At 50.7% G+C, this 24017-nt stretch overlaps 2 protein-coding genes across 2 annotated transcripts in view; one reads left to right on the forward strand and one right to left on the reverse strand.

The window, feature by feature from the left end:
* SART3 (spliceosome associated factor 3, U4/U6 recycling protein) overlaps positions 1 to 1955 on the reverse strand; it is a 29008-nt gene extending 27053 nt beyond the window's left edge. Inside the window, exon 1 of the mRNA XM_035136339.3 lies at positions 1737 to 1955. Coding sequence (XP_034992230.1) covers positions 1737 to 1919 — 183 coding nt within the window. The 5' untranslated portion in view covers positions 1920 to 1955. The remainder of the gene's footprint in view (positions 1 to 1736) is intronic.
* Positions 1956 to 3545: 1590 nt separating this feature from the next.
* ISCU (iron-sulfur cluster assembly enzyme) lies at positions 3546 to 8830 on the forward strand. The gene is made up of 5 exons (XM_035136340.3): positions 3546 to 3654; positions 5141 to 5254; positions 5407 to 5517; positions 6647 to 6725; positions 7972 to 8830. The coding sequence occupies exons 1-5, from the start codon at positions 3553 to 3555 to the stop codon at positions 8067 to 8069; spliced, it is 504 nt and encodes a 167-aa protein (XP_034992231.2). The 5' UTR covers positions 3546 to 3552; the 3' UTR covers positions 8070 to 8830.
* The last annotated feature ends 15187 nt before the right edge of the window (positions 8831 to 24017 follow it).

Consider the following 24017-nt stretch of genomic DNA (forward strand, 5'->3'; position numbering starts at 1 on the left):
TATGAAAGGATGTCATATGGAGGAGGGAGAAAGATTGTTTTCTGCTGCTCCAGAGAAGCGGACACGGAGCAATGGATTCAAGCTACAAGAAAGAAGATTCCACCTAAACCAGGGGTCCCCAAACTACGGCCCCCGGGCCGGATGCGGCCCAATCGGCCTTCCAATCCGGCCCGCGACGACCCCCGCCGCCCGCTGCCGCTGCCCGCTCTCACGGCGCGCGGCGCAGCGACGATCTAAAAAATCGGCAAAAATTTGCCGAAAATCCTTTGTGCGCATGCGTATGGGCCTCTCCCGACCCGGAAGAGGTCATTTCTGGTGCACTTCCGGGTCGGGGGAGGCCCATACGCATGCGCACAAGCGATTTTCGGCGATTTTTCCCCCGCCCGTGTGCGTGTGCGCATGCGCACGGGCGCACACTCCCCCGCCCTCCGGCCCGCTGCGCGCGCACTCCCCTGCCCTCCGGCCCACCGCGCGGTCGGCGCGGCGGGCACCGGCCCGCCGCACGGTAAGTCTGGGGACCCCTGACCTAAACATTAGGAAGAACTTCCTGACAGTAAGAGCTGTTCGGCACTGGAATTTGCTACCAAGGAGTGTGGTGGAGTCTCCTTCTTTGAAGGTCTTTAAGCAGAGGCTTGACAGGCATATGTCAAGACTGCTTTGATGGTGTTTCCTGCTTGGCAGGGGGTTGGATTGGATGGCCCTTGTGGTCTCTTCCAACTCTATGATTCTATGATTCTACTCATGTAAAAACATGCTGATTCCCGGACCGTCCGCAGGCCAGATTGAGAAGGCGATTGGGCCACATTCGGCCCACGGGTCTTAGGTTGCCTACCCCTGATGTAGAAGGTCCCAGGCACAACCCCTGCTTTCTCCAGGCAGGGCTGAGAAAGACTTCTTGCTCATTTTAAACTGAGTTAATTGGGCCAATGGGAGCCAGTGTGGCATAGTGGTTAAGAGCTAGGGAGATCAGGGCTTCAGCCACTCACTCGCAGCCTAACCTACCTCATCTCCCCACTGCCCCTGTGAACTGACCTGGAGCCAGCAAACATCACCTGAGGCCCTTCTTCGAGTGCCCCCTCCACGAGAGGCCTGGAGGGTGGCAACACGCGAATGGGCCTTTTCTGCGGTGGCTCCCCGCTTGTGGAACGCTCTCTCCAGGGAGGCTCGCCTGGCACCTTCGTTGCGTATCTTTAGATGCTGAGCAAAAACATTCCTCCTCTCCTAGGCCTTTAATTAAATCAATTAATCTATGGGTGGGGGGACGTCTGCTTGTTATTGTTACATATCTTTGTGTTTCTATGAAGCGAACCGCTCTGTGATCCTCGGATGAAGGGTGGCATAAAAATGAATGGAAGTTATAACAATGAAAAATGAGGAAGGGAAAGGTGTGATATAAAGGCAGCAATATAACGAACTAAACGATCAGACTCGGCATCAGGCAGCTTCCTAGGTAGACTTGGTGCTGCCAGCTGCACCCCTGAGAGCGCCACAGCCCCCCCGGGGGGGGCATCCTCCCAAACCACACGGCGAGGGGAGGGGAGAATGTTCAGGCTCATACCAGACACTCACACAGGAAGAGAGAGACCCCCGTGTCCATAAACCAAAAGCGACCCCTCGCCCTCCCTCGAGAGTCCTCGCCCCCAGGGCCCCGGCTTCGCTTCGGAAGGGGGAATCCGCTCCCGGCGCCGCAGGGCGGGGGCATGGCCTTCTCCGCCGCAGCCCGGCGCGGCCCTCACCTGCTCTTCTAGGCGCTGGATCTCGGCCTCGTTCTCCTTCTCCGCGTCCTCATCCTCGCCTTCCACGGAGGACTCCTCGGACTCGGACTCCCCATCCTCCTCTTCTTCTTCGCCGTCGCCTTCATCTTCCGAGGCCCGCGCCTCCCGCATCTCTTCCTCAGTGGCTCTGCCAACGGCCGCCATTTTGTTCAGCCGCCGCCGCGCGCCCGCGCTTCTCTCCCACTCAAGGAAAGGCCCTCTCCCGCCAGCCTTTTCGCCCGCCGCACTTCTGGGCTGCCACCACTACCGCCTGACTGAAAAATAGAGGCAGCTGCTGCTCCCAAGGCGTCTGGTACAAACAAAGCGGGAGGTGTCGGACGCGCAGAGCTCTTAAGAAGGCCTGCTGGACAGGAAGCGTCTCCGGCCGGTGAAGGGCATCGAGATTTGGTTCTTTTCGAACGGGCATAAATGTCGGGCTTTCCCAAAATCACGGCGCGCCGCAGGCGCCTCAAGGAAGATCGGAAGGACTCTCTCCGTCGCTTAGGAAAAGGCAGGCCGGGGCCGCCATGTTGAGTGGGTCAGTTCGGCGCCGCTCTGGTTCCATTGGTTTGAAAGGAGCTTGCGCATGAGAACTTCCTGGTTGGTTGTTTCTCGTGTGTTTGGGGTGGTTGTGTTTGTGTATGACACTGATATCGCGCCTTTTCCGTAAGGAGCTGAAGGTGGCGTACGAGGTAGGCCAGGGCCGGGAGACAGTAAGTGGCCTCCGAGGGAGCTTCGTCGCTGAGTGGAGAATCTGAAGTTGCTTTGCTTTACTTTTGTAACTTTGCAAAATAGGTCAACCCATTTGCAAAAGCAGTGACGCTTGGTGGAGGCATCTGTTCTTAAAGCAGCATTGAATTTGCTCCAGAGCCCCTGGTTGGGTGATAGTGGCACCTACCCAAGAGCCACGCATAAAAGGTTGGTCCTCTCCATAGTCATGTCAGGCCATAAATAAAAGTATTTCTACGCATACGGACACCTGCTTCAAATAATAAATCATTTATTTACTCCCATTATTTGCACGCTCCCCAATAAAATATGCAATAAATAAATATGTAAAAATATATATAAAACTTTAAATTCAAAGCATATGCCAACACTGATGGCATTCTCTCATGACTACTTGGGAATTCTTTAAGAGTTTTTTTTTGGGAGGTGGGTGGGTTGTTACAGTTATTGACTAATCTATTGTATTTCATTTCAGATGTTCAGAGTACTGTAATGCTTGATTGTGTGTTTTTTGTTATATTTATTTTATGAATACAGTTACGTTGGAATTGTGCTTTTTCATGTTGTAAGCCGCATCGAGCATGGTTTGAACCCTGGAAAGATGGAATTCAAATAAAATTATGCTTCTATGTATGTATGTACGGTATGTATGTAATGTCTAAAGGTAGAAAAGGTAAATGACCCCTGACACTTAAATCCAGTCGCAGACGACTCTGGGGTTGCGGCGCTCATCTCGCTTTATATAATGTCTACTCAGAAGTAAATCAAACTGAATTCAGCAGGATTCGCGCCCAAGTGGAATTAGGACTGCAGACAAAGCAACAAATCAAAACTTGCAATAACAATAACGATAATAAGACAAATAACAATAATGACATCCAGGCAGTAAAAGGTTAATTCCCTCCCCGGGCGGGGTAAGTTTATTCCTTCCGGAGGGCGTGGCTAATGACGCCCGTTTCGTTTTGCCCTCAGCCGGCGCTGCGGCGTTACCTGGCGCTGCAAGCGTGGCGTCACAATCTCGCGCCGTCCTTTTATCCTGCGTCGTAGTCCTCCTTCCCTAGCAGACAAGATGGCGGCGCTGAGGGCGAGCGTTGCGCAGCGGGCGGCGGCGGCGGTTCTCCTGAGGACTGGGCCGGGCCAGGCTCCCCTCGCCGCGGGGTACCACGAGAAAGTAGGGAACGGGGGCTCGGTCACTGAAGGGGGGCTTTGAGGGTCACAGGAGAAAGGCGGGCGAGGGGGGAGGACCCAGCAGAACGGGTTTTCGGTGGGGGAGTCCCCTCAGACGGTGGCGGACCCTCCTTCCCTGGACGGTTGTAAGAAGCAGAGGCCAGGCGGCCACCTGTCAGGGATTCCTCACCTGTCACTCCTGCATCGCAGGAGGACGGACTCGAGGACCCTTGGAGGCCCCCTTCCAGCTCTGCAGCTTCGTGATTCTATAAGGCAGTGGCTGTCGTTCTAAATGGGTAGCTGGATTATGGGGGATATAATAATAATAATAATAATAATAATAATAATAATAAGTAGTAGTAGTTTGGGGGAAACCTGGGGATTGTGGCTTGGAGAGGGGATGTGATAAGGATTTGGGGGACTAAGGTAGAATTGGAGATCTTTGTAAACCTGGGGCTGATACCACAAGGGTGGCTAGAAATTGAGTGGAACACCAGAAAGAGAGTGAGAAGGGAAGCCTGCACAGATTTGGGGAGGGGGCAGTTTTGTGGGCTTCAAACAGAATAGAGGCCTGGGAGGGGTTAAGTAGTAGTAGTAATAGAGACACTTCATTTAAAAATTTTTAAAAAAATTAACAGAGGGAGGCATGGGGAAAGGCCTCGCAGTGGGGCAGGGGCTGCATTGTGGGTATATAGAGAAGTTGGTGGCTAAGGTTGCCCCTTTTTACCCTCATCCCTTTTCCTTTTTGTATCATGGCTTCTAGATTGTTAGCCTGCAGGCAGGGACTGCCTTGCTCTTGTGTACAGTGCTTAGTGAAATCCATGTGCTCTGGGAATGATTAATGGTAATGATAGGCTGCGGGAGTTGGCGTGATTCATGGAGGGAAGGAGGAAGGACGCAGTAGAAGGAACAGGGCTAACATAGTCAGCTGGCATATGAAGGCACAGAAGGAGAGGCAGGGAACGGCCCACAGTGGTGGGGGTTTGCAGGCAGCTGGATACTGTGCACTGATATATTCCCTGCTTGGTTCTAATGGCCATGCTGCTTATTTCTCCTGCCCATAATGTGGAGGAGCACTTTGACTACAGGGCTGTGTACACAGGGCATTGCAGTCACTCTCCCTCCCCTTGACAGATATTTTATGAGGCTGGGATAAGTTTTAGTCATTTCTTGGGGATCTCTTTAAGTTGTGCTGGGCTGAGTGGCAGAAATCATACAATTGGAAGGATCCCTGTAGGCTGCCTTGTCCAGACACCTGTGTGATGATGCAGAAAATCCAAAGATAGACCACCCCTGATGTCTAGGGCTCAGTCAAGAAATGTCTCCAGTAGGTGGCAGTCAGAGATTTTGCGACTCCATTACAGTAAATGATACGTGAATAGCCCTAATCATAGAATTGCAGAGTTGGAAGGGTCCAGGATGATTATCTTGTTCAAGGATTCACCTTTGTCCCCTGAAGATGCATATCAAACCTTTGTTTTGAATTCCAGGTTGTTGATCACTATGAGAACCCACGAAATGTTGGTTCCCTGGATAAGAATGCAAAGAATGTTGGGACTGGCCTTGTGGGAGCACCAGCCTGTGGTGATGTCATGAAGCTGCAAGTAAGTTAGTACTGCCTTGAGGCACCAAAGGCTGTGATACAATAAAACCTCTTCTAATCTGTCACCCTCTATTCTCTGTGTAATCGTGAGCAAGAGAAGTGTATTTTTCGTTTCAATGCAATGCTTAGTCACTCTCATGTAAATGTCCTCAGGTTGAAGTAGATGAAAATGGAAAGATAACAGATGCCAGGTTCAAGACGTTTGGCTGCGGGTCAGCAATCGCTTCGAGTTCCTTGGCTACTGAATGGGTGAAGGGCAAGACGGTAAGTCTGATGCCTGTCGATATATACCTTGGCCTTGTTTTGGAAAAAAACCTTTCATGCTGCATTACCAACGTGGGTGGCGCTGTGGGTTAAACCACAGAACCTAGGGCTTGCTGATCAGAAGGTCAGTGGTTCGAATCCCCACGACGGGGTGAGCTCCCATTGTTCAGTCCCTGCTCCTGCCAATCTAGCAGTTCAAAAGCACGTCAGAGTGCAAGTAGTTAATGGTACCGCTCCGGCAGGAAGGTAAACGGTGTTTCCGTGTGCTGCTCTGGTTCGCCAGAAGCGGCTTAGTCATGCTGGCCACATGACCTGGAAACTGTACGCCGGCTCCCTCGGCCAATAAAGCAAGATGAGTGCCGCAACCCCAGAGTCGGTCATGACTGGACCTAATGGTCAGGGGTCCCTTTACCTTTACCATCTCTTAGGCTGCTTGAAGAAAGTCGTTTCCAGTCCAGGGAGGGTAGATTTTGCATGCATCATCATAAGAGTCTAATAATGTGGAAGTCAATTGTGGGTTACATCAGTGGAGTCCTGCAGCTGGATCAGACCAAAAGTCCATTTAGTCCAGCATCCTGTTCTCAGTGATCAGCCAGATCAGGCAACCCCAAACTACGGCCCTCCAGATGTTTTGGCCTACAACTCCCATGATCCCTAGCTAACAGGACCAGTGGTTAGGGATGATGGGAATTGTAGTCCAAAACATCTGGAGGGCCGAAGTTTGGGGATGCCTGAGCCAGATGATTCTGTGAAGCCTGCAGACAGCAGCACCTTTCCTACCAGTTCCCAGCAGCTGAATTTCAGAGGCATACTGCCTCCGGCAGAGGGATAGTAAGCTGGCAATAGAAAATGAAATTGTGTCTATGGAGCAGAGTTAGCAGCAGTTGCTATGGAAAAGCTGTAGCTTACACACCTGTTTTATGTTCAGAAAGTATTAGGTTCAATCCTCAATTCCTCCAGGTAGGACTGGGAAGATCCTTTCTCTGAAAGAACCACTGCCAGTTATTGTAAACAATACTGAGCTAGATGGACCTGAAGTCTGGTAATGCAAGGCAGTATTCCTGTGTGCCTAAGTCCATGGTATGAAATGGGAGGCTAAGCACTAAATAGTAATTTTTGTATGTTTCAGGTTGATGAAGCCTTGAAGATCAAAAACACAGACATTGCTAAAGAGCTCTGCCTTCCTCCAGTAAAATTGCACTGCTCCAGTAAGTAACTTTTTGTCCTTTGTTGCCATTCAGCTAGTTGATTGGATCTCTTTGCAGACAAGTTGTTGCAAAGAAGCACCACAAGGCCCCAAATGCAAACTCAATCATGAACAAGAATGGTGCGTATAAGTGAAGTTCTTTTACAGTGATGCCTTCTTTGTACTTGGTATGTTCTTAGAGAAAGTGAAGAGCTAGAATATAAGGGCATATGCCTATCTCTGACTGGTGCTAAGGAGAGTTGTAATCCAGCAACATCTATACAGCTACAAGTTCTCCAACCTTGGGAGGCTGGAAATTGGTTCTGGAGCTGGCATTTTGGTAGACTGAACCAGGAAGTTCCTGTTATAGTTCCTCCCGTTAGACTCAGTGGAAGGCTGTTGAAAAAGGAGTCAGGGTTGAGACACTGAGAATAATACTGGCTTATCTTTATAGGGCTGTTGTAAAGAATGCCGAGAAGGCAAGTGAACTGATTTGTGCACAAGTGCTATGCACATGCTAAATCATAAACTGGCCTAAGAACACCCCTCAAAACTCAGAAATCTGGGCACATAGGAAAGGTGGCGCTGTGGTTAAACCACTGAGCCTAGGGCTTGCTGATCAGAAGGTCGGCGGTTCGAATCCCTGTGACGGGGTGAGCTCCTGTTGCTTGGTCCCAGCTCCTGCCAACCTAGCAGTTCGAAAGCACGTCAAAATGCAAGTAGATAAATAGGAACCGCTACAGCGGGAAGGTAAACGGCGTTTCCATGTGCTGCTCTGGTTTGCCAGAAGCGGCTTTGTCATGCTGGCCACATGACCTGGAAGCTATACGCCGGCTCCCTCGGCCAATAATGCGAGATGAGCGCGCAACCCCAGAGTCGGTCACGACTGGACCTAATGGTCAGGGGTCCCTTTACCTTTATCTTTATAGGGCTGTTGTAAAGATTGCCGAGAAGGCAAGTGAACTGATTTGTGCACAAGTGCTATGCACATGCTAAATCATAAACTGGCCTAAGAACACCCCTCAAAACTCAGAAATCTGGGCACATAGGAAAGATCTCCTTCACTTTAGAAATGCCTAAAGGTCACCACAAGGTGAATGTGGACGTTTACTGCCAAGGATGTGAATTGGCCTGCTGAATTGCAGGAGAGAGCCAGAAGCATGGCTCTTCTCCCAGAGTCCTTGGCACTTGGGATTGAAATGATTTTGTTTGTTCGACTTCTGCTGTTAAACCAGTGTAATATTTCACTTGTGTTCTTCCACCCTTAGTGCTGGCAGAAGACGCCATCAGGGCTGCCTTAGCAGATTACAAGTTGAAGCAGGGGCCGAAGAGCAGTGAGCCAGGAAAAAATGCAAGCCTGGCCTAGAAGGAGGTGCTGCGTGTCAGAAAGCCTGGAGGCCTGTCCCGCCACAACCTTGCCATTCCAACCGTAATTTAGCAGGGCAATTACCAGCAAGGAGCCAACAAATCACCTTAGTGCATTTTGGAAGCATGCACAACGTCAGGCTGCATTGGAACAACCTCAGGGCAGTCGCCTTGATCATCTTTGCTACCAGCTTTTCTGTTTTCCTTCCACATGTGAGAGGAAAGAGAAGAACCTTCTTGTGATTTCAGTGTGAGAATTTTGCTATAAGTAATCGTTACAGCTTTCAGTGTGTAGGAGGCAATTGCCTACATGTTTGGTATGGCATGGCCTGCTGTTGCAAGGAGCAGCCCCATCTCCGCTTCGGGCAAAGCTGCCTGGTACGAGAGAACAGTCAGGGACATGTAACAGACCCACCACTTTCCTGTAACTCTCCCCACAGGAAGGGAAATTGAGCAAACTGTAGATATCTTTGGGGACAAAAGAGGGTAGAAGTTGCTCTCCTGCTGTTTCTGCAGATGAGGCAGCAAGAATCTCCCTTCTCGTTGCCAGCGGCACGTTCTTCCAGCCGGGAGGGAGGGAATTTACCCCTAACAGCAATTAAGGCAGAAACAACCATGTTCTTATCCTTATTCCCTAGTTTGGGTTTTAAAGAAAAGGATTGTGTGATCAGACAGTTTATGCACAAGTTTCAGATTTATTTTATGTACAGTGTATGCTGTATAGAAATATATAAAGATAATATATGCTGTGCTCTAGCTCAATGAATTGTGTGTTTCTTCCTAGCAAATTTCAGGCTGAATTGAGAATAAGAATTCATATAAATGCCTTATTTGACACAACAGTATTCAGCCAGACCACAGAGAAATAAGAGAGAGGTATCAGCCTGTTTGGGGTGGCAAGGGTGGGTTGGTGTGGAGGATGCAACACGGAGTGACAGTGGAAAGAGAGAAAACAAACGGGGGAGGGAAGACTGTGATGCCTTTCTTGGAGGGAATGGCTGGTTGGGACCCTGTAGGGTCGCTCCTTTAGGGAGAGAATCCACAGTGACATTTTGCTGCCAATTGCTTGTATGCCGTTCTAAAAGTTGGGCATGAAGGCTACAGTCCTCTTGCTCCTCAGCAACAGACACTCAGGAGATTTTCTCATCCTTGGTAAATGCCAGCCCAGTGCTCTTTGAAACAGCCTTGAAAAGCAGTAAGCCCCATTAAAGAACAGCATTGCTTAGAACAGTGTTTTTCAACCACTGTTCCGCGGCACACTAGTGTGCCGCGAGATGTTGCCTGGTGTGCCGTGGGAAAAATTGGGGGGGGGGAGATTTTTTAAAAAATGTCAAATTTTCGCCCACTAGTTACTAAACAAATGAGGGAGGGAGCGAGGCGTTTAATGCTCCCTGAGCCTCCACACACTGTCAATTGGCACGAGCGCACCGCTTCACTGAATGACAGCAGCCGCACGCGCTATGCCCGCCCCCTCGCTTCTCTACGCCCAATCGCCGCAGTGGGAAACGCTCGCTCCCAAGCTCCCTTCCCGCCCTTTTGCCGTTGACTTTGGCGCGCGAGTCTCAAACACCAGTGAAGAGCAGGAGGAGACGTCGTCCTCAAACCGAACGCAGGGGGTTGGGCATGTTAGGTGAGCCCGGGTCCCCCACCTTCCCTCGGGCAGGCGGGCGGGCCATGGAGGAGAAGTACCTGCCGGAGCTGATGGCAGAGAAGGACTCCCTGGATCCGTCCTTCACCCACACGCTGAGACTGGTTAACCAAGGTGCGGACATAGAAAGCCTGCTACTTGCATTGAGGAGGGGATGGGGGTTGCAAAACAAAACGGGGTGGGGTGGGGGTGTCTTGATTTTTGGGGTGCGGGGAAAAACAAAATACAAGCTTATTTTCTTGACGGAGCAATGTAAATCGGGTGCAACGTCCGCTCAGATGTAATTACAGTAAATGAGTCGTACGGAAGTAGGATTGCACCACCCTAAACCATTTGTTTTTGTTCTTGTTGTGTTGCATTACTGTGCGTGAATAATGGGAAAGGTAGACAATAGGCACTTGGTAAGAAATATAGGGGGCGGTGCCAGGGCACAGCTGCCCCCCCCCGAAAGGTGCCGGTTTTGTGTTTGGGGTGTCGTTCCTTGCAAGTGCAGGAGATCCCTTTAAACTGGCTGCCCGCAGACTTTGGAAGCAACTCCGAAGCGTGAACTAGGTAGGGGCTTCTGGGTAAGTCTGCATTCGATGGGTAGCTCATGAGCTGCAAAGGCAATTGCATCTTTCGGAGTGTGTGTGTTTGTGTGTGAAAGCTTGCATTTCTCCAGGGTTAATGTGGCATCTCTGGGTGCTCAAAAGTGCTTTTTGTTGGGTGTCCTCTCTGTAATCCTAGTAGCATCTCTGCAGGGTAGCTCTGTGTTGCTACCTTGCTATATTGCAAGGAGAGGGAGAGAGAGAGAGAGAATGGTTGCGACTGTGGCTATGCACCCAAGGAGTTCCAACTAGAATGGAGATTTGGAATCAGGGTCTTGCTGCACGTTGGTTGTAGCTTCCAGCCGGGCTCTTCCTGCGTAATATTCTGATTCCAGCCAGAATATCAGCTTTGTGTTCAGCCAAACAGGCCCAGGTTGCACACTGAATAAAGTATTTTATAATTTTTCATATTTCTGTTTACTTACTATTTCATAATAAAGTAATTATAAAATACTTTCTTTGTGTTTATTTGATTCCTATTCAAGAGAATTACTTTATATATAGTCAATATAGGCACAGAGTTAATTTTTTTAACATTTTCTAATGGTGGTGTGCCTCGTGATTTTTTTCATGAAACAAGTGTGCCTTTGCCCAAAAAAGGTTGAAAAACACTGGCTTAGAAGGACAAGATAGCTCAGTTTCTCAGTAAGGAAGACAAAAGGTCATTCACCAACGTGAGGGATGTATTCATAGCAAAATCTGCGCGCGCACACACACACACACTCGAGGAATGGTAATGGGGGTGCTATTGCCCAGAAGAACTCAGCTGGGATTTGCTTACACTGTCCTTAGCTTCAGGAACAGTGACAGGTCAGAACTACATTTCCAGGTTCCTTGGCTCCTTACAACCAAAGCAACCTGAAAAAAAAGGGTTTTATGAGCTAGTACTTAAGGAAGACTTCCCTTTTTAGTTTCAGGGTGGTAGACAGGGGAGGAGAGAAAAAGTCATGTTTCAGTTGGACTGATTTTTGAAGTGTGTTTAGTAGTGGAAGGGGTTGCCTTGGGTGGCATGTGATAGAATCATAGAATATGGGAGTTGGAAGAGACCCCAAGGGCCATCCAGTCCAACCCCCTGCCAAGCAGGAAACACCATCAAAGCATTCTTGACATATGCCTGTCAAGCCTCTGCTTAAAGACCTCCAAAGAAGGAGACTCCACCACACTCCTTGGTAGCAAATTCCACTGCCGAACAGCTCTTACTGTCAGGAAGTTCTTCCTAATGTTTAGGTGGAATCTTCTTTCTTGTAGTTTGAATCCATTGCTCCTGGCTAGTAGCCATCAACAGCCCCCTCCTCCATGAAATTGTCCAGTCCTCTTTTAAAGCCAGCCAATTTTGTGTTCATCACTGCCTCCTGTGAGAGGGAGTTACATAGGGAGTTCCATAACTGCTGCATGAAGTACCCTCTTAAATCCCGAATCTTCTAATGCTCTGCGAGTGAGGAATGCTTGTCACTTTTGCGAGGGACTTGCAAGGATTCCAGTTCATGCTGGGCAGCAGTTGCTCTCCCATTGGGCACATCAAATAATTTATTAGTAGCTCAGGTTTCTAACTGAAATGTCTCTACAGCTGCTCCAGCGTCATGGTTTATAACAGCAGCTGTGCTGCACCATAAGACAGACTTGCAGGCTGTAAAACTATTCCTGTTGCCAGTGTGTCGCTCCTCAAATGCAGGAAAGGGGGATTTATATATATAAAAACACACATTTGAAATGTTTAGATTTTAAATGCATCTGGTTCTTGCTGGAAAGTCCAGATGTCCCAAAGGGGGCAAAAGCTGGAGGGCAAGGCAGCTCTGCCCCCTCCCAGCACTGAGCTAAAGGATCCAGGGGTGCAGCAAATGATGTAGTGCAGGAGCTCCCTGTGATGTCCCCCATAGCCACATCCTTATGGAGAGCCCCCAAAAGCTGCGTTGATCCATCTACATACATAGCCCTCCCGAAACAGCAACACAAGATGCAATGTTGTGTTTAATTTCCTGGATGCAAACCTTTGCAACAGAGCACTGCGTGTCTTGCTTAACTCTGCATTTCCCAAGTTGGGGAACAGTGCTCTTGGTCTGAAGATTCAAGCCCTTCACCTGCCCTCACCTGGCAATTCAAGCCCTTGGAGGTGGCCAGAAAAACCTGGAAATTGGGTCAGCCCTGAAGGTCTGGCACACGTAGTCTCAAGTCCTCCGAGTTAGGAGGGTGGTGCTCAAGGGTCCCCACCAGATCCTGAAAAACTCTCTTAACACCTCTCAAAAAAATGGCAGAGTACGAGAGGCTTGACTTCCTGGTGTTCTCTTCTGTTTTATCAGAAGCCTCTCCAAAATGCTTTCCCTTAGCCCACAGAGCGGCCAAGGCACCAGAAAAACCAGCACTAGGGCCTCTCGGCTTTTGCCTTTTTGCACAAGTATGCTGGCTATTTCCTCCTTTAATCCCAGGAGAGAAATAGATTTCATGACAGCTTCCCCGCCCCCTTCCAGATGTGGCACTGAGACATGCAGGCGCTGGGGAAGAGAGGCTGGAAAGGAGTTGGGGAAACAGCCTCCCATTACTATTTCAGAAACTGGAGGGAGCAAGAAGAATTGCAGATCTCACAAAGGGCCGGAGGCAATGACACATGGTTGGTCTGCACAGTGGCAAAAGCGTCCAAAGCTTAACAGGGATCTCAAATGCAAAGAATAATATTGGTATTGAATATACGGCCTGGATATTGAAACACGGCCTGTATTTTGAACAGCCATCTTTGTTCTGTGGGTGTTTCAGAAATTTGCAATTTAAAAGGGAAGGTGGCAGATCATGAATTCTATCATTTTGACTGAAAGCACCCACTTGCGTCTTCACCTATGGTGAGTAGGAATCGCCTGTAGATAACCAGGGGACATTAATTTTAAACAGATTTTACTTTTATACCACCCGAGTGACACAAATATATATAAATGTAAAATGTCCATGTTTGTAAAATGTCCATGTAAAATGTCCATAAATGTAAAATGTCCATGTTTGTGTACAATGACTTCTCTCTGAAACCGCTTGACCAATTGCGTTCAAATTTTGACACAATGTTCCATTCCAATATACGAGTGTTTGCATAACCTTAAATTATACAGATGTCACACCTGTCACAGGTAAAAACATGATTTTGTCTTTAAAAAATCGCCCTCCAGTGGTTGTCAAAGGAACAGCCGCCATATCCTTTGGTGTACCAATAGCGCCATCTGTTGGACGTCAAAGGAAAACATCCTATAGAACATTCTGGGGGGGGGGGGGACGGATAAAACAACGTTTCCAGACTCCCGCCCCCCCTCCTCATATCTCGTCATTCCAGAAGCATAGCTGCTGAGGGAAGATGGGTGACGGCAGGTAGCCCGGGAGACAGGACAGGCCTCGCTGCTGCTCACATCCAACCACCCGCAGACGCCACCGATGCCAGGACACTCAGGCCGGGCCAAGAGAGAGGTCGGGCCCCGCTGCTGCCGCCGCCACCACTAACACCTCGAGAAGCAGGCCAGGCCTCACACCCAACGCCTCATCCGACGCCGCGAGACGCAGGCCACCCCTCAACTCTCCTCGCTCCCACTGCCGGGCAGTGGGACTGGCTGGGCCTCACCTACCCTCACCTCCGCCGCTCCTCACCTCCCACACCGACACCATGAGAGCCGCAGCAACGCGTGGCCGGGTACAGCTAGTGCATAATAAAAGCATGTGTGTTCAGATGGACTGCTAAAAAGAAAAAAGTGAATGCAAGTACAGTGGTACCTCGGAACTCGGATGAAATCTGTTCCGGAAGACTGTTTTGACTTCTGAAACATTCGAGTTTCAAAGTGCAGCTTCCGATTGATTGACAGCTAGGTTTTTGCACAGTGGAAGCCGTGTCGGACATTCATTTTCCGAGGACAGTTAGAAAACCAGAGCACTTCCTGGTTTTGGGCATTTGGGAGCCAAAACATTCAAGAACAGAGCCATTTGAGTTCCGAGGTACCACTGTAGTAGTTTTTGTCAATTTTTAAAGGATGAATTAAAAGAAATCATTACCTGGTTTCAGGTGTCTCAGGCTCATTCTTCATTTGGAGCACAGGGGAGGGGGCTTACACACACTTGCCTTGTTTAAATCCTGAAGGGTGCTACTTCCCTAATATACAACAACCTATTAGATCATGAAGTGGGGGTGCTAGAGGCCTTCAGATTGTATGGGGATCAGATTTAGGCCACCCAAACAAAGATCACAAATGAGAGGGAATCAACCCCCACCACCCCATTGGTCCGGTCAGGCTGGCAAAAATGAATCCCTCCCTTTCCCCAGGACCTTGAAAGGGTTGCGGAAAGCACGGTTCATTCATTCATGTTGGGTGAAAATGCCCCCATGTTAAAAACTTTTGGAGTAGAGTATACCCCATTATATCCATAATTAGCCAAGCTCTTTCTCCAAATCCTGCCTTAGCCCTAATATCTTTAGACATAGACGGGCTCCATTTTGCACGACAGAGAACCAGCAGGCTTCTTACTGACCACAAGAAGATTAGCGATAGCTCAGCAATGGAAGAACCAGACTGAAATACCCTGAAGATATGGGAAAATAATATTTGGGATACAGCAATGTCTGAGCATCTCAGCAGACACAGGAGGGCAATTAAAGGCAAAACGAAAAGAGACACTTTCCAAGAAAGGTGGACCTCTTTCTTGAACTGTGTTAGTGACCAAAATAAAGACCTTGTTATCCCAACCACTCAATCTTCTCAGTGGAGAAGTAAAGTTAAGTAGGTTTGAATACTGAATGTGTAAGGAAGCTTATGTCTAAAGTCAATGGGTAGAACAAACAGCATTAAATATACTTCTGGATACGTGTTTAATGGTTCTTTTATTTGTTTAAAAATCAATAATAATTGCTTAAAACATCATAAGAATCATACCGGGAAAATCAACAACATAAGAGCAAAAGAACCTGAGAGGCGCATTGCTTCTAGGGTTGCCAGACTCAATAGTGGACAGGACTTCTGTGCCTTTAATTGCCTTGCTCTCTTTTGAGTCTGGAAACCTTAAAGAGAAACCAGCAGACCCTTTGCTTGGAAATGAAACAAAGGGTCTGCTGGTTTCTCTTTAAGGTTTTCAGACTCAAAAGAGAGCAGGGCAATTAAAGGCACAGAAGTCCTGTCCTCTATTGAGTCTGGCAACCCTAATTTCTTCATATGCCCATTGCTCCTTCCTATATGAAACTGATGGAGCATGTCCACAAAATTGAGCCAAATGGTGCTCCTGAGAACTAAGGGGGATTGTAGTTTGGTTTAACGGCCAATTCCTCTTCCCAGGGAGCTCTGGGAACTGTAGCTCTGAGAAGAGAACTGGGGTCTCCTAAAAACTCTCAGCACCCTTAACAAACTACAGTTCCCAGAGTTCTTTGGGGGAAGCCGTGACTGGCTAAAAGTTCGTGTAGAATGTGGATATGGCCCTAGCTTCTTCCCAGCAGCATTCATGGCTCCCTAGTGGCTATTCTAACATACACTGCGGATGAATGGGGAGGTACTATTTTAACATCCCATCTCAGTGGTGTCTCCCTGTTTATGGCATGCTCTCCACTATCTGCTTTTGTGGGAGATTAGCAGCCAACCTAACAAAGGCATATTCTTCCTAGTTAGGATGAGAAGGGCCCAAGTCCACAGATCCGTATTGCAGCATTGCTGAGATCATAGAAATACAACTGGTAGAGAGGCCTTTGCATGATGTCATTTCCCCTTCCTCTCTCTCTTCCTTTGACCACCATTGGATACAGTCATGCCTCCACTTGCTCCGCATCCCTGAAGCTGCTTATACTGGAGATAAAAGTCTGTTGCCTTCATAGTTTTTACCACTGCCATTGCTGGGAACCAATGCATGAGTATAAGTAAGTAAATATTCGCAGGTTGTTGCCTGATTCTTTGTTAAGCGGGTTAGAAGGGGGAAGCCAGCTCATTTCATAGCTGGACTTGCTCAAAACAATATTTTACAGCCTGATTCCTATGCTTTAAATTTTGCTGCCAAAGGTGGGAGTTTGAAACTCTGCTCAACCTGCACATGAGGGGCCTGACTTCAACTATGGAGGACGAGCCATTTTGGTTCTTTGTGGTCATCTAGCCTGTGAGGGGCAAGGGGTATCGCGAAGCCCCTCCCCTCCTGAGTTCCAGCCCAGCCCAGAGCACGACTGAGAGCAGGGAGAGCTCCAGCTCCAGTGGGGAAACAGGAAGTGGGATCCAAGGCTCTGGCAGGGTAGAAGAGCCAGCGTCCCAGGTGGGACAGGAAGGAGGAAAGAGGGGGGGCAGGCCCATCCCCCCAACTCCGGAACTTCGCAGAAAGCGTCGGGGGAAGAGGATGGGGCTCCCCAAGTTGTTATGCTGGCGCAAGACGCGCCAAAAGCCATTCGGAGGTTCTGATGAAAGCTGAAAAGATGTGTCTCTGTAAATAGCTCTACCTTTAGCACTGTAAATACGCAGCACCAATAAAAAGATAAAATGCAGAGCGGTGGAGAGTCGTTACTCTGAAGTAGTCCCATCCGACCACTGTGACAGCAACCTCCGAATCTTTTTTGGGCTACTTTGGAGTTGCAGGGATGAGCGCGCCAGAAGCGGAGACATGGCGGCAGATCGCGGAGAAAGCCCAGCAGGACCTGCAGGAACTGGCGTTGCAGGCACAGGGGGAATTAAAGGCGGCGAAGCAAGAAACGGAGAAAATTAAAGAGGACAGGCACAACCTTGCTGAACAGGTGAGAGCACTTCAGGAGAAAGAGCAGCAGTTAAGGGCGGTAGCCGTGGACCTCCAAAACAAGTTGGATGCAGAGAGAACCAAGGGAGGAGGGGGAGCCCAACTCCAAGTGCTACCAGGAAGGAGAGCAGGGACCCTAGTAAGCAAGTTCAATGGAGACCCGAGGGAATATCATGGCTTTGAGACTGAAATCGTGTATGCTCTTGAGCTGCACCATGATGAGTTCCCTGATGATGGGCACAGGGTAGCGTTTATTGTGGAACACCTTACCGGGGCAGCCAGGGAGTGGCTCAGACCGTTAATCGCGACAAAAAATCCTTGCATGAAGAATGTCAAACTATTTTTAGAGGCTTTAAAAACCATGTATGCGTCCGATAGCCATATGGACCAGACCAAAGGGGAACTGCATAATTTAAGACAAAGAACAATGACAGTTCGCGAATATTGGGCGAGATTCACCATGCTGGTGCACAGACTGGGGTGGGAACTGCACTCGCCTCCGATGGAAGCGGCGTTCTACCTGGGGTTGAATGAGGATGTGAAAGATGAGCTCTCGAGAGGTCCAAAGCCCAGTAATATGGATCAGCTGAGCAAAGCGGCTCTGGCAGTGGGGGTGAGACAGGAATCCCGGTGGAACGACAAGCAAGCAACGCGCGCAAAGCGGGCTTGGTTCCCACGGCCGCAGGAGAAGCCACTCCCCCAACAGCCATCTCACGCCATGCCAGGGGCCAGCCAAGACCAGGAACCCATGCAAATTGATAGCGCGCGCGGGGGGGGGGCTTTTCAAACCCCAGCGGCGCCAAGACGTAAGGAGGGAAGAGGCGGGAATTGCTTTCTCTGCAACTCCCCTCAGCATCTCGTCAGAGACTGCCCACATCGCAGGGAATGGCAAGGAAAGGCGGGAACGGTTGTGCCCTCCCCCACTGACGCAGCACCACAGCAGGGAAACGAGACAGCCTGGCTGCAGGAGACAAGGGGCAGCAGCCAGGCGCAGTCAGCACACAACAGCCCCAACCCACCCGCCCGCACAGCGAGGAGCAGTGCCAGCCCACCCCACCCCCAGAGCAGGGGTGGTTCTAGAAGTGACGCTAACGCTCCCTAATGGGTATCCACTGACGGTCCTCGCGTTAATCGACAGTGGTGCATCAGCCAACTTCTTTTCGAGAAACTTTGCAGAAGCGCACCAGATCCAACTTCTGCAGCTGGATTTTCCCCTGCACGTCTCCACCATTGACGGCAGGGAGTTGCTGGGAGGGGCCATCACCCACCAGACCCCCCCCATGAGAATGACGGTGGGGCGACACTCAGAGACACTGGCATTCAACGTCACCACCATCTCAGACCCCCCCATCGTCTTGGGCATGAGCTGGCTGGCGCGCCATGACCCCTCCATCAGTTGGCACCAGAGATGCATCACGTTTGGATCGGACTATTGTCTGGAGCATTGCATGCAGCACCAACCAGGGGAGGGGCCTCCAATAGCCACGGTGGCCACCATGCACGTCAAGGGGGGTGAGGCGATACCCAAGCAGTACTGGGACCTGCAGGAGGTCTTCAGTGAAGCGGAATCCGACCACCTGCCCCCGCACAGGTCATTTGACTGCCAGATCAACCTGGTGCCGGGGGCCACGCTACCCCCAGCCAAGCTGTACTCCATGTCAGATCAGGAGCTGGAGGATCTGCGTGCGTTTATAGACAAGAACCTCAAGAGGGGGTTCATCAGAGAAAGCAAGGCAGCAGGGGGCAGCCCGGTCTTCTGGGTGGACAAGAAAGACACGCAACAGCGCCGTCTGGTGGTGGATTTCAGACGCCTGAACAACATGACAGAACCGGTGGCTTTCCCAATGCCCAGAGTGGACGATCTGCTGACAGCGGCACGCAGGGGCAAGATCTTCACCAAGCTCGACCTGAGGGGGGCGTACAACTTGATCAGGATCCGGGAAGGCGATGAGTGGAAGACCACGATGTTCACGCCTCTGGGCTCTTTTGAATATCTGGTGATGCCCTTCGGTTTGCAAGGGGGCTCAGCATGCTTCCAGGCCTTCATGCACCACGTCCTGGGGTCCCTCCTCTTCAAGAAATGCCTGGTCTTCTTGGATGACATCCTTATTTACTCCAATGACCCAGAGCAGCATGTGAAGGATGTCAGAGAGGTGTTGCAGCGCCTGAAGGAGCACCACCTGTATGTGAAGCTGGAGAAGTGCAAGTTTCACACCAAAGAGGTGGACTTCCTGGGCTACAAACTGTCAGACAAGGGGCTGGCGATGGACAAGGACAAGGTGCAGGCCATCCTGGACTGGCACAGCCCCAGGACGCGCAAGGATGCCCAACGCCTACTAGGCTTCGCCAACTTCTACAGGAAGTTCATCAAGAACTTCTCTCGCGTTACGGCTCCCATCACGGACTGCCTGAGAGGCAAGCAGAAGTTCAGGTGGACACAGGAAGCGCAAGCAGCGTTCGAAAGCCTCAAGAGGGTGTTCGCTTCCGACCAGAACCTGTTCCACGTGGTGCAGGATGCGTCCCTACGCGTTGAGACCGATGCTTCAGACAGAGTTTTGGGAGCGATCCTGTTGCAACTGGATGCCAACAGAGAGTGGAGACCCTGTGCCTTTTTCTCCAGAAAGCTGACACAGCCAGAACGCAACTACACGGTGTTTGATAAGGAACTTCTCGCGATCCACGCTGCGTTTAAACACTGGAGACATTTCTTGGTGGGCGCCAAGCACCCCATTCAGGTGTGCACGGACCACAAGAACCTGGAGTTCTGGAAAACGGCCAGGGTGCTCAACCAGCGGCAGATACGGTGGGCAGAGTTCTTCTCGCACTTCAACTTCTCCATCCACTACATACCGGGGGAGCAGAACGTCAGGGTGGATGCCCTCTCCCGCAAGCCAGAGTACATGGAGGAGGAGTTGCCACCAGCACCCCGACACATTTTCCCCCCATCAGCATGGTCCTGCGGAGCAGCAGTGGGGAGCGAGGCAGAACTCACAGCACTGACGGCAGCAGATGAGTTTGCCACCCGCATCTTCAGAGAGCTGCGAGGGGGGAGGGAACAGGCAAAAGACTTTGAGGAAAGGAGGGGGTTGCTTTTTTACAGGGGAGCCCTGTACCTGCCCACCAACCAGCTCCGAGGTAAGGTCCTCAAACAGATGCACGACAACCCGACGGCGGGCCATTTCGGGAGGGACAAAACCACTCACCTAGTCATGAGACACTTCTGGTGGCCAGGGGTGCGGGAGGATGTTCGAGACTATGTACGGGGCTGTGACACCTGCCAGCGGGCAAAGGTAGTCAGAGCAGCGCCAGCAGGGTTGCTGGAGCCATTAGCCACCCCGCACAGGCCGTGGGAAGTAGTGTCCATGGACTTCATCACGGACCTGCCGTCGTCCAGGGGCAAGACCGCAGTGTTGGTGGTGGTGGACCTTATGTCCAAAATGTGCCATTTTATACCGTGTGCCAGGGCGGTCTCTGCAGAAGAGACCGCCAAACTGTTCGTTGACCACGTATTCAGACTGCATGGATTACCTTTAAGAGTTATTTCGGATAGAGGCCGCCAATTTGTTTCCAGGTTCTGGAGGCGGCTCATGAACCTCCTGCAGGTGGAGGTCAGCTTGTCGACGGCTCGGCACCCGCAGACCAATGGACAGGCGGAGAGGGTCAACGCCATTCTGCAGCAGTACCTGAGATGCTACGTCAGCAAGAGGCAAACGGACTGGGTGGATTGCCTGCCACTGGCAGAATTTGCATACAACAATGCGGTGCACGTCTCCACAGGGGTGTCGCCCTTTAAGGCCAACTACGGGCGCGACCTCAGATCTTTCCCGGAGAGGGAGGGGGAGGAGGTGGAGGAGGGCCCGCAGGCAGAGGATTGGGCAGAGGAGCTGGAGACGGTGCACCAGCAGCTCAGAGAACACTTGGAGAGGGCCAAGGAAGCGTACAAGAAGGGGGCGGATCGCCACAGGCGACCGGGGGAGGTCATCAGGGTGGGGGACAAGGTTTGGCTGTCCTCGGAGGGCCTTCCCACCAGAGGGAGGTGCAAGAAGCTGGCACCCAGAAGGTTGGGCCCCTTCACGGTCACGCAGCAGATAAACCCGGTGGCATACAGGCTGGCACTGCCAGAGGACATGAGGGTGCACCCAGTGTTTCATAGATCGCTGCTGTCTCCGTACAGGGAAAGTAGCAGGTTCCGAGACAGCGCACAGACCCCCGAGGGAGGGGGGGGGAGAGGAGGCAGGGAGCCACTCAATGAAGCAACGGCCATCCTTGATTCACGAAGGGGGGTGGGGGGCCTGGAGTACCTAATGGCATGGGAGGACGCCCCACCATCCCAAAATGAATGGGTCCCAGCCACCCAGATACAGGAGGAATTCTTAGTGGAAGAATTCCACGCCCTCTTCCCACACAGGCCCAAGCCCTGGCACATGGAAAGGGAGGGGGAGGAGGAGGAAGCACAGGAGGGGGAAAGCAGTTCACCATGGAGATGGGAAGCAGAGTTTGAGGACACGGAGGAGGAGATATGGGTATCTCCGAGGTCCACTCAGTCAGGAGAAGAGGTGGATTGGCAGCAGATTTTCACCCCCACCAGCTCTGAGGCCACAGATTTTTTGGGCTTTCCCTCTTCCCAGGAGGAAGGAGGGGGACAACGGGACTGGGGGGAGGTGTTCACACCAACCGGCTCGGACAGCACGGAGTTTTTAGGCTTTCAGTCACCACCGACACCCGTGCAACCGCCCAGGAGGGAGGAAGGGGGGCCTGGGGGGGATGGATGTGAGGGGCAAGGGGTATCGCGAAGCCCCTCCCCTCCTGAGTTCCAGCCCAGCCCAGAGCACGACTGAGAGCAGGGAGAGCTCCAGCTCCAGTGGGGAAACAGGAAGTGGGATCCAAGGCTCTGGCAGGGTAGAAGAGCCAGCGTCCCAGGTGGGACAGGAAGGAGGAAAGAGGGGGGGCAGGCCCATCCCCCCAACTCCGGAACTTCGCAGAAAGCGTCGGGGGAAGAGGATGGGGCTCCCCAAGTTGTTATGCTGGCGCAAGACGCGCCAAAAGCCATTCGGAGGTTCTGATGAAAGCTGAAAAGATGTGTCTCTGTAAATAGCTCTACCTTTAGCACTGTAAATACGCAGCACCAATAAAAAGATAAAATGCAGAGCGGTGGAGAGTCGTTACTCTGAAGTAGTCCCATCCGACCACTGTGACATAGCCTTTATCCAATAAGAGCCTGCCTAAGACTATCCAAGTTGGGTGGTCATCACTGGCTCCTGTGGGAATGAGTTCCATGGTTCTAACTTGTGAATTTTTGGTTGTGTCATCCTTGTCGCTTTGATTTCCCTTTTGGGAGAGGGACAGTGGCTAATTAAAAAAAATACCATTAATTAGTAGTAACTTTGTGGGACGCAGGTGGCGCTGTGGGCTAAACCACTGAGCCTAGGGCTTGCCGATCAGAAGGTCGGTGGTTCGAATCCCCACGACGGGATGAGCTCCCATTGTTCAGTCCCAGCTCCTGCCAACCTAGCAGTTCAAAAGCACGTCATAGTGCAAGTAGATAAATAGGGAAGGTATACAGTATTTCTGTGCGCTGCTCTGGTTCACCAGAAGCAGCTTTGTCATGCTGGCCACATGATCCGGAAGTTGTACGCCGGCTCCCTCGGCCAATAACGCGAGATGAGCGTGCAACCCCCAGAGTCGGTCACGAATGGACCTAATGGTCAGGGGTCCCTTTACCCTTTACCTTTGCATCAGCATCAGTTTTTTAAAAACAGAAAAAGGGAATTGCAGTCTGGAGAAGGCAAGTTGAAAGGAAGGGGAAGGAAGGACTCAAGCCATAATAACCTTTCCCTGCCTTTATAACCTATCCCAATAATATCCAGATAAGCTCCAATAAGCAAGAAGGGGAAATTGATTATACTGGTCCAAAAACAGGGATTGGGAGAAATATGCCCAGGTGAGAGGCCCTAAACTCCTACCCTGCTAGCAATCTATTTTCTGATTCTGGGCCAGAGGAGCAAGAACCACAGTTGCAATTGCAAACCTCTGAATACACTGAGGTGGCTTTGGAGCATACAGTGTTTAGAATGATCCCTGCTTCTCCCCAGAGGAGGAAGAGACAAGTGGGGGTGCTGGGTGACTCCCTACTGAGGAGGACAGAGGCTGTAGTGCGGAGGAAACAGAATGTGCTGTCTTTCCGGTGCAAAGATTCATGATGTGACAGAGAAGTCGTTGAGTCTTATAAAGCCCACTGACCACAGCCCTGAGGTCTCTGCATAAGGGATGCTCTAGACCAGGCATCCCCAAACTGCAGCCCTCCAGATGTTTTGGCCTACAACTCCCATCATCCCTAGCTAACAGGACCAGTGGTCAGAGATGATGGGAATTGTAGTCCAAAACATCTGGAGGGCTGAGGTTTGGGGATGCCTGCTCTAGACCTGGCAACTATCATTCTAATCACTTCCCCAAGGCTAGCCCAAAATATTTTGCTGCCTGAAGCAGAATAGGATGTGGCACCCACCCTCCACCGCCCAAGTCAAAGAACTCAGTGTTCATGGCTGGCCAAGTTAACTTGGCACCCAATGCAGAAAAACCCACAAATGCCCCTCCCATGGAAAGAAGGAATTAATGCAGAACATAACCAGCACTTTGATCCCCATCCACAACACCCACGTACCTCACTCTACTCAATGGTAGGGCTGGCCCTGCACCCTTCAAGAGAAAAGCTATTTGAGGTGGAGGCTTGTTTGTGTCCAATGGAATCTGATATATCCCCCCCCCTTGAATAGACACTCTTACACAGAGACATATCACCATTAGCAGATTGAAAAGAGAACATTTCTAAACTTCAGTCTGTTTCAAAAGCAGTTTACCACAGAGCAGCACACAGAATAAAAGAATAGCTGAAAAATGGAACATAGGTCTGCGTATGAATGTGTATTTGTGTGCATGGGTAACTGAAAGTTTAAAGAGGTTGTGAAAGGAGGGGCAGGGAATATACATCGCAGTCTGCAAC

This window comes from Zootoca vivipara, chromosome 12, assembly GCF_965207765.1.
Source record: "Zootoca vivipara chromosome 12, rZooViv2.hap1.1, whole genome shotgun sequence".
Lineage (NCBI taxonomy): Eukaryota > Metazoa > Chordata > Lepidosauria > Squamata > Lacertidae > Zootoca > Zootoca vivipara.